This window comes from Chrysochloris asiatica, unplaced genomic scaffold (assembly GCF_000296735.1).
Source record: "Chrysochloris asiatica unplaced genomic scaffold, ChrAsi1.0 scaffold00121, whole genome shotgun sequence".
NCBI classification, from domain to species: Eukaryota; Metazoa; Chordata; class Mammalia; order Afrosoricida; family Chrysochloridae; genus Chrysochloris; species Chrysochloris asiatica.
The window spans coordinates 1,070,697-1,080,440 of NW_006408639.1; the positions used below are offsets into that span (position 1 = coordinate 1,070,697).

The window sequence follows — 9,744 nt, forward strand, 5'->3', positions numbered from 1 at the left end:
ACAACAACAAAAACTATAGCAAAGATAGAAGACCTGGGGTCCCTGAACTGTGAACCTCCGAGATCCAGGGCAAGATTGATGGATCTCACATGGAGAAAGAACATCAAAGAATTCTGGGCCTACATATGCTGAAAGGAGACCTTTATCCAGGGCTGCTATTCTGAATTTCTACTTCTAGCCTCCTAATACATTTCTGGTTGTTAAAGCTATCCACTTATGGTGTTTCTGTTATAGCAGCAGTAGATAACTGAGACAGTCATCTAATCATCTTTATACCGGATTATTGTTGCTGTTACTAAGTGCCATAAGTTGATTCTGACTCATGTGAAGAAGGGAAAATGACTATTTCTGTCCAGGAGAGATTCTGAAATGAGACCACCTAGAGAAAGATATGCCAGAACTTAAAGGCTAAGAAAGATTTTCAAGGGAAAAAAAGAAAAAAAAGTTACTTCTAACCAAATATATGAGGGTATGGAAGTGTGCTGTACATTTAAGAAATAAGCAAGAAGCTGAACATGAGGCACATAAATCTTGAATAAATGTTAAAATGTCTCATTCTTGCTTATCCTTCTCCATTTTTCCAATTCTGTTACTCTCCGCATTTCTTAGCCCTATGTACTTGGGATGCCATCATTTTCTTTAATTTTCTTTCTTTTACTTATTCAAGATACTTTTTTGGTGTTTTATATTTATTGATTGTTGGTGATGTTAGGTGTGTAGACTTGGTTTCAACTCATACACAAAAGAACGAAACACTTGGTTTCAACTCAACTTGGTTTCAACTCATACACAAAAGAACGAAACACTTCCCATTCTTATGCCATCCTCACAACCGTGATTAAGCTGCTCACTGCAGCTACCACTGTGCCAACCCATCTCATTAGGGAGCTCCCTCTTTTTCACTGGCATTAAATACATCTCTAGGGATTAGTCTGCCCTGATAATATGTCCAAGGAGCAGCTGGTGGGTTTGAAATGATGAACTTGTTCACAGTCCAGTGTTGATCATAAAGCACTATACCAGGAGTCCATGTTTCCCATACACTCCTTCAATACTTCAAGATGAGCCTTGAATTTTTCCTTTAGTTCTTTCAGCTTGAGAAATGCTGAGCATATTCATCCCTTTGTGTTTTCTAACCCCAGATTTTTGCAAATTTCATTATATTACTTGACTTTGTCTTTTCGAGCTCCCTTGGAAATTTTCTGTTCCGCTCTTTTGCTTCCTCATTTCATCCATTCAGCATCTCTTTGCGGAAGAGCAAGTTTCAGAGTCTCTTCTGACATCCATTTTGGGGTGTTCCTTTTTCCTTTTTTTCTTAATCAACTTTTGCTTTCTTCTTAAATGATGTTTTTGATGTCATCCCACAACTCTTCTGGTCTTCAGTCATTAGTGTCTAATACATCAAATCTCTTCTTGAGATAATACCTAAATTCAGGTGGGATGTGTTCAAGGTCAAATTTGGATATCATAGACATGAGTTAATTTTCTTCAGCTTCAGCCTGAACTTGCATCTGAGCAGTTGATAGTCTGTTCCATAATCTGCCCCGGCCTTGTTTTAGATGATGATATGAAGCGTTTACACTGTATTTTACCACAGATATACTTAATTTTACTTCTGTGTATTCCATCTGGTGAAGTCCTTGGGTATAACCTTCTTTTAAAAGAAGTACTTGAAATGAATAAGTCATTGGTCTTGCAAAATTCAATCATGGGATCTTCTGCATCATTTCTATCACCAAGGCCATATTTTCCAACTACTAATCTTTCCTGTTTGTTTCTGACCTTTGCGTCCTAATCACCAGTAATTATCAATACATCTTGATTGCATGTTTGATCAAATTTCAGACAGAAGAAGTTGATGGAATTCTGCAGTTTCATCATCAATAGTTTTAGTGGTTCATGCATAAATTTGAATGATAGTGGTATTTACTGGTCTTCCTTTTAGGTTTATGGATATCACCCTATCACAGACAACATTGTACTTCAAGAGAGATGTTGAAATGATCTTTTTTTATGATGAATATGATGTCATTCCTCTTCAATTTGTCATGCCCAGAATAGTAAACTATATGATTGTCAGATTGTAAATGGCTAGTATCAGTCCATATTAGATCACTAAAGTCTAGGATATTGAGCTTCATCCATTCCATTTCATTTTTGACCATTTCTAATTTTCCTAGATTCATACTTTGTGCATTCCATGTTTTGATTCCTAGATGTTCACAGCTGTTTCTCTTTAGTTTGAGTTGTGCCCCATCAACAAGTGAAGGTCCTGAAGGTTCTACTCCATTGTGTCATTGCAGTCGACTCTCCTTTGAGGAGGCAGCTCTTCCCCAGTCGCAGTTATGTTTTGAGTGCCTTCCAACCTGAGGGGTTCATCTTGTGTCACTATATCTGACAATAGTCTAGTGCTATTCATCATGTTTCAGTAGTCACTATTCTGGTGCTACATGACAGCATTCCACTGCTAATCATAAGGCTTTCAGGAGCTAGCAATTCAAAATAAAATTTAAAAAAATGCTTGGTATCTCCTTCTTGTTATTCTGTTTTAGTCTGGATGCTCAACTGAAATAAGTCCATACCATATGCGTACCCTGCTTGTGTTTAAAATACCGATGGCCTAGTGTCCAGCATCACAGCAACACACAAGTCACTACAATACAACAGACAGATGAGTGGTGGGATATTTCTTCATAAGTCCCATTGATTCCATTCAAGAAGAAATATTAAAATGAAAGAAAATTGAAACCATACAAATCATGCTTATGACTGTTGTATTAGTTACCAGTTGTTTTTGTTAGGTGTCATTGAGTCAATTCTGACTGTTAGCTACACTGTGTACACCAGAATGAAACACTTCTTTATCCTGTGCCATCCTTAGAACTTTTACTTGATATCAATTGCTGTAATACCTAGTAGATTAAACTAACAAGCATATATTATCCCACAGTCTCTGTGGGTTAGGAATCAAAGCAGGTCTTAGTTGCAGCCTCTGACCTGGGACCTCTCCTGAGGCTTCAGGAGTGCTTTGGGCAGTGCTCTGGTCTCATCTTAAGGCTCAACGGGACCATGAGTCATGTGCTAATTTACTCATGTGATTGTTAGGATTCAATTTGCTTTAGGCTATTGCACTCTGGCATAATGTACTGGGCTGCATGTTGGTTTGAACTGCAAGGTTGGCAGTTCAAACTCACCAGCCACTCCTCAGAAACCCTATACAGGGTTGCTATGAGTTGGAACCGACTCAGCAGCACTTAACAGCAACATTATTGAGTGAAGGACCACAGTTCCACACAGGTTGTTGTCCAGAGCGCATCCACAATTTCTTACCACAGGGCATTTCGTAATACAGAAATGACTTCCTTTTCCATAACTTATCAAGAGCTAGCACCCAATTTGGAAGCCCAGGTCTACTTTATAACCTAATGTTGTTGTTGTTGTTAAGTGCCGTCGAATCGGTTCCGACCCATAGCAACCCTATACAGGGTTTCCGAGGGTGTAAATCTTTACGGGAGTAGAAAGCCTCATCTTTCTCCCGGGGAGCGGCTGGTAGTTTCGAACTGCTGACCTTAAGGTTTGCAGCCCAATTCGTAACCACTACGCTACCAGAGCTCCTTTTATAACCTAATACTGACTTTGATATCATGTTATTGCTGTCACATTTTGGATAAGTGAGTTCGTATGTTCATTCCATGCTAAACTGGAAGAGATTATAAAAGGGTTCAAAGTCCATGAGGAAGGGATCACTGACATCACTGAGCAAATCCTTAAAATACTTCTGGAAAATAGGCATTATCCATTTGATTTTATAAATGTGAAAACGAAGATGATGCCTTTTCCAAAAGCTCATACATAGCAGTGAATGGAGCTGGACTGTAACTCAAGATTCCCCCTCAGTGCTTCTTTAAAAATACAGCTAAAACCATCCCACTTCCCCACTACCTTAACATCGCTTTCTAAAATTACTATGTTTTCCAACCTCTTTTCCCAAGCTCCATGTCCAATAACACCATTATCTCCTTTTAATGTTATTATTATCAGGAGACAAGTTTATGGAATACTATGCCCCTGCAAAGACAAATTCCCATTTTCCCAGCTTCTCATAATAGTTGATTCATTCGTTTTTGCCCGGCCCCTAATGCAATGCTACATTTTCCATTGCTTTTGTTACTGCAGCATCCCAAAAGTCTGGAGCCAGTTTTTTTTTTATCATTCTGGATACAGCTCCAAATTATTTTTCTTTCTCAGGTTATGTGTCCAAGATAGATGGTAGGGAGAGCTGAGGTCATCAGAGACACTCAGCCACACTAAGTGGTAGTTGATCTTCCAGAATCACTGAAATGAAATGCAGCAAATTCTACACTAGCCCGAAATCTTCAGTTAGGAATGATACAGAAGACCTTTGCTCACTTTTCTTTGGCCAAATCAAGTCACATAGTGATGCAGAGTACGCAGGGATATGCCATGCTGCTGGTGTCTCCTGAAAGCTGTACATATTTGACAAACAGCCCCCTGGCTTATATAACTCATACAGTGTAATTTGTATTTTAATTATATTTTCCTAAATTCTTCCTTATTCAAATTTTATATAAAATTATTTAACTTGGTATATAATTTGTACTGTAATATTTGTTGGTTCTTCTGAAAAAATCTTGATCAGAAATTTAGAAGAGTGTATCATTTTATTGACATTTTGCTTGCTCAGAATTTCACTTGTTGAATATTAAAACCAAAACCATATAAGTATTTGTGTTATTAAAATGCCTGCCATTTCTTTTTGTTATAGTTGTGAATTTTTTAAAAATCCGAGTTAGTACACTTTACTAGAAATTTTCTTTGTTTGCAAGCCCCATGATTAAGTTGCTAAACTAAATAATGGAGGCATCATTAGAATACTGCAAGGCAACTGTAAGGAACTCTGGTGGAGAAATGGGTAAGCACTTAGCTGTTAACTGAAAGTTAGTGGTTTGAATCCACCAACAGTAAGTAACACAATGTGGGAAAATGACTAGGTGATCTGCACCATAAAGATGTCAACCTAGAGAACTATATAGGGCAGTTCTACTCTGTTACAAAGGAGCTCTGGTAGCATAGTGGTTATGAATCGGTCTGCCAACCTCAAGGTCAGCAGTTCGACACTACCAGTGATTCCATCAGAGAAAGATGAGGCTTTCTGCTTCCATAAAGATTTACAGCCTCAGAAACCCTGTGCAGGGTCACTCTGAGTTGGAACCGACTCCATGGTACTTAACAACAACAACTCTGTTACATGGGGCCACAATGAATTGGCACCTAAGAACAATAATGTGCGGAAGTTAGCAAGGTTAAAGGTAAGAAAGGAGATCAAGACTTAGAGAGATGGAACTCCAAAAGACTGTAAGAAACCCCCATTGTCCTATTTGTTCGCAGATTGAGTTTCTCCATATGTCCCACAAAAGCTTCCTTTAAAATTCATGGAAATGTTGTGAATAATAGAAAAAAAGTTTCTCATTTACACAGAATGGTTCAGATTGGTTTTGATTTTTAAAATACTTTCAGGTAGAAACGTCCTACGGGGCTTATTTCTCTGTCTTCAGTGATAATATTAATACCCTGAAAATTAGAAGTCCTATTTGCACATATGACTCTTGCTTTATGAAACAATCACATATTAGACTTTGTTGAATTTTTATTTGCTTATTTTCTAGTGACAGTGATGAAAAGCCTCTCAAAGGAAGCCTCCGGTCCCTCAACAGGGACATGCAGGCCACTGAAAGTGCTGACAGCTTAGTGGAGTATGGAGAAGGAGACCATGGTTTGTTCAATGAAGATGGATCGTTCATTGGAGCTTATTCTGGATCTAAGGAGAAAGGATCTGTTGAAAGCAACGGAAGTTCTACGGCAACATTTCCACTCCGCGCATGAGCAGTACACTTGCAAACGACATCGATGGTTCACACCAATCTTCCATATTTACCTGGACAAGGGAACAAGAACTTTGACATAGGACTACAAATGTGTTGGCGGAGATTTCATGCAGAATTCAAACGTCCTACAATTGTGTTGAGGAAAATAGCACACTGCCTTGAAAGAAGAAAACACCATGTACTTACCTAGGCCTTTTTTTTTTTTTTTTTTTTTTTTAGGTGCTCAAAATGCAGAACACAAAACAAATCTTGTATTTAGGCTCACCTCAATTGAATCCACAGTATCCACTCAGTGTACTCCATATTTATCTGGTTTTACTGTTCAGCGTGTTTGCATAGATGTTGCTACGTTGTGAGCTTTTCTCTGTATGCACATTTGTACCCAGCCTCTGAGAACTTTCTTGGTGATTTTGCTTCACTAGAGATTAAAAGATGGTAAACAGACTGATAATTTAAAATGTAAAAAGGAATATGAATGTCTTGTTAAAACAGTTTACTGCATATATACAGTCTAAATTTATTATTTAAATGTTCAGTAGCAGAGTCTTAGGTGAACAAGCAACTAGTATTTATTCGAACTCATAACTATTTGTCCAGAAAGAGTCATTTTTAAGCAGAATTACTAGAACATGTTTCAGTTTCAATATGGATTTTATATTTCTATGAGTTATCTTATCAACAGACATCTCTCCTCCCCCACTCTTGGACTGAAGGAAGCAGTGGTCAGAAGGTGATCTTTTGAAAGACTAGATAAAAGGTACCCATCATTAATCTGGTCTAGTAATTGTATCTATTTAATAGGTCATTTCTAAATGGACTCTTTTGACATCTTTTCTGTGTTTATATAATGGTATGCTTGCATATATTTTATGAATGCTTGTATATATTATGTTAATATTTACACAATTTAAAATATAGATGTGTTTTATTTTGAAGTGAGAAAAACAATGGTAACAGGCATGTCTGTATAGTTAGAGTATATAGTAAGATCATTTTTCATCATTCCAGAGCTACCACCAATAAGGAGAAATTTCAGAACCGAAGACTTTGTATTTTGTATTTTGTTCTTATATTGCTTTTTCTAACAGTCTCAAAATAAAGTATACAAATCTTGAGGGAAATGTTTCCATATTTTTCAAGATGAGTATTTTGTTGTTGTTAACAGTATACTCTTGTCACAGTAAAAATTCGTATACAGGTGTTGGCCTATATCACATTTTAAATTTCTTTAGAATGGGCTTTTTTCTATATACACCTGTCAAAGTCAGTGCAAATTTAGGGACTTTAGTTATTGGCATGCGAGCTGCTCATCCTTTAAAAATTTTACATGAAACTGATTTAGATAGAACTAGTATGAAGCCCAATGTATACACACAAGTAAAATGCCATGCTCAGGTTCTCATTTTATGCAAACTATAAAAAAAATTATACTGAAAATTTTATGTTTAAGTGAAACTGAGTCACAGATTTCACCTTATTTTTTGAATTGTACCTAGGGGTGTGGACTATAAAATCTTTGATTCATGTAACCTACTATATATCTTGTGGGCTAAAATTACAGTGTTTTTAATGGCCAATGGAGTAATGCAAGTGTAATATCTAATTTTCCTTCTTAACTTCATGTGTTCTTCAAAGTGCATAAGCAAGAAATAAATGTCTTATTCAAAATAGTACTTCATGGACTCAGGATTTGACCACACTCATGGAATTTGGCATTTCAAATTAAATGCATCTTGGTCCCTCTTGTGGGAACATGAGGATTCACATGCAAATCAGAGCAATTTGAGCTTCATCCATCCTGACCAGAATTCTAAGCCACAACTTTTTCAGAGAAAGACTACCATCCTGTTTTCATTTGTCTGGGTAGAATTTGTGGTGCTCACCTACTGATGAGATCAAGGTTGCAACTGCTATTTCCCTTTTCTTTGTCACTGACCAAAAGACTGTTTAAAAAGAATCATGTGGGTTAGAAATAATGTCAAACAATCATCAGGAATCAATTTATTACACATTTAGTAATTTTTAAATTAGACGTTAACTTTGAAATACTGAAATGTTTGCTTTTCCTAGCCCTCAGTGTTTACCTTTAGTTGATACAAAAGTTGAGAAGGTGTTCCTGCTTATGTTTCATGAATGGAAATAGATCTTATAGATATTTTGAGATTGGACTGTGATCATTATTTTTTTCTTATCATTATTTGTTGCCTTTTTTCAATAATACCATTAAGGAATAAGGTCCATGACTTTTGTTGATTTTAATAATCAAGTTATTTATTGTCTTGTGAATGAGAGTAACCCTTAAGTTAAAAAAAAATTTTTTTTTTTCAAAATGCATTTTGTTCTTTTCCCTCAGAGTCTCATTGTCAGAGCTCACGATGGTCAATGATGATCAGTGTTAAGCAATATGCCCACTAAGTGATAAGGCATCCATCAATTTCAGAAGTTAATTTTAAATCGACTTTACACTAACTTTCTCTTGTCTACTTTCAATATAATTTTCATGTAATAGATTGTATATAATCTCAAGGATGCTTCGTAGGCAGGAGTTCCTAGAGAGTCATCCAAGGGTTGGGAAAATTGAAATCTCTTCCTGTTTCCAGCACTGATATTGTACATAAATCTTAGACTAGTTGCTTAACCCTTTTGCTTCAAATGGTCTCAACTATCAAGTGCTAATGATCTCCTCAGTTACCTTATCTTTGTCACAGGGTTTTCTTTTCTATGAAGAAAAAATTTGAAAATGATAAAAACTAAGATGCCTTTCAACTTCATAAACAAATCTTTAATCCAATCATATATCTAAAAGTCACGCCACCTGCAACAACTCAGTATGATTTTCCTGTAAACACATAAATATATTTTTATAGAAAAATGAATCTACAGGAAATGAAAGAAATCTACTGTTCAGCGATCAGTATGATTTGCACATGCCATTGAAAATTATTAATCAGAAGAAAATAAAACAGGGTCTTTGCTATACAAAAGTGTTTTTCACTAATTTTGCATGCAGATTTCTAAGAAAATGTGAATTTGGTGGATTTATTCTATTGGTGCAAAGGCATCTGATATTTTGGATGTTCCCATGTTTATAAAAATGTAGAGCACAATGAAATTATGCTGGAAGTCTCAAATAGTATTTTTGTTCCTATTTTATACTCATGGAAGAGATATGATTAAGAAAGAACAATGAGAAATGTTGGTGTGTTTTTCTAAGCATTTAAACATATAATTGCCAACTGAAACCCTAACTATGTTTACATGTCATTAAGATACGGTTCTTGTAACAGTTTTAAATTAATTATAAAGGGATTGGATTTTTAAACTGTGGTAGTAAGTAGCCTAAACTTCCTGTAGTAAAGTAAGTAGGGTTGAGGCAAAGCTTACTTGTTTTATATGGCAAATTGTTGGATAGCACTATCAGAAGAGGTAAAGGGTATATAGAAAAGGTTCCCCTGATAACTTTTGTTTGTTTGTTTGTTTGTTTGTTTAGATTAATATTCTTAGTAGAAGCTTACTAAAATGTGTCTGTATTGTAGGTGGTGTTTGTATTATGCTTAAGAATATGTATGGTTTAAATTTTTTTCATTCTACATGAAATTCAACTTTCCAAATAAAAGTTCAACTTCATGTACTCTAAATGTGTCTGCGTTCCTTTCTGTCTGGATGAGAAGAATGAGAATTTGTGTACTAGCCTTAATTTCAGTTGCCTTTGGTCCTGAAATATCTAGAAATTAAGTAGAAATTAATAAAGTGAAAATGTAAGTGAAAGATGTAATGAATGCATTAAATAGAATATATTCTTTGAAAACATAAACTCAGTTGACTATTTAGAATTATT

At 35.8% G+C, this 9,744-nt stretch overlaps 1 protein-coding gene across 3 annotated transcripts in view; it reads left to right on the forward strand.

The window, feature by feature from the left end:
* The window catches only part of CHL1 (cell adhesion molecule L1-like), a 152,467-nt gene extending 146,563 nt beyond the window's left edge, over nt 1-5,904 (forward strand). For all 3 annotated transcript variants that reach the window (XM_006868655.1, XM_006868657.1, XM_006868656.1), the window contains one exon: nt 5,688-5,904. In XM_006868655.1, coding sequence (XP_006868717.1) covers nt 5,688-5,904 — 217 coding nt within the window. The remainder of the gene's footprint in view (nt 1-5,687) is intronic.
* Nucleotides 5,905-9,744: the final 3,840 nt, after the last annotated feature.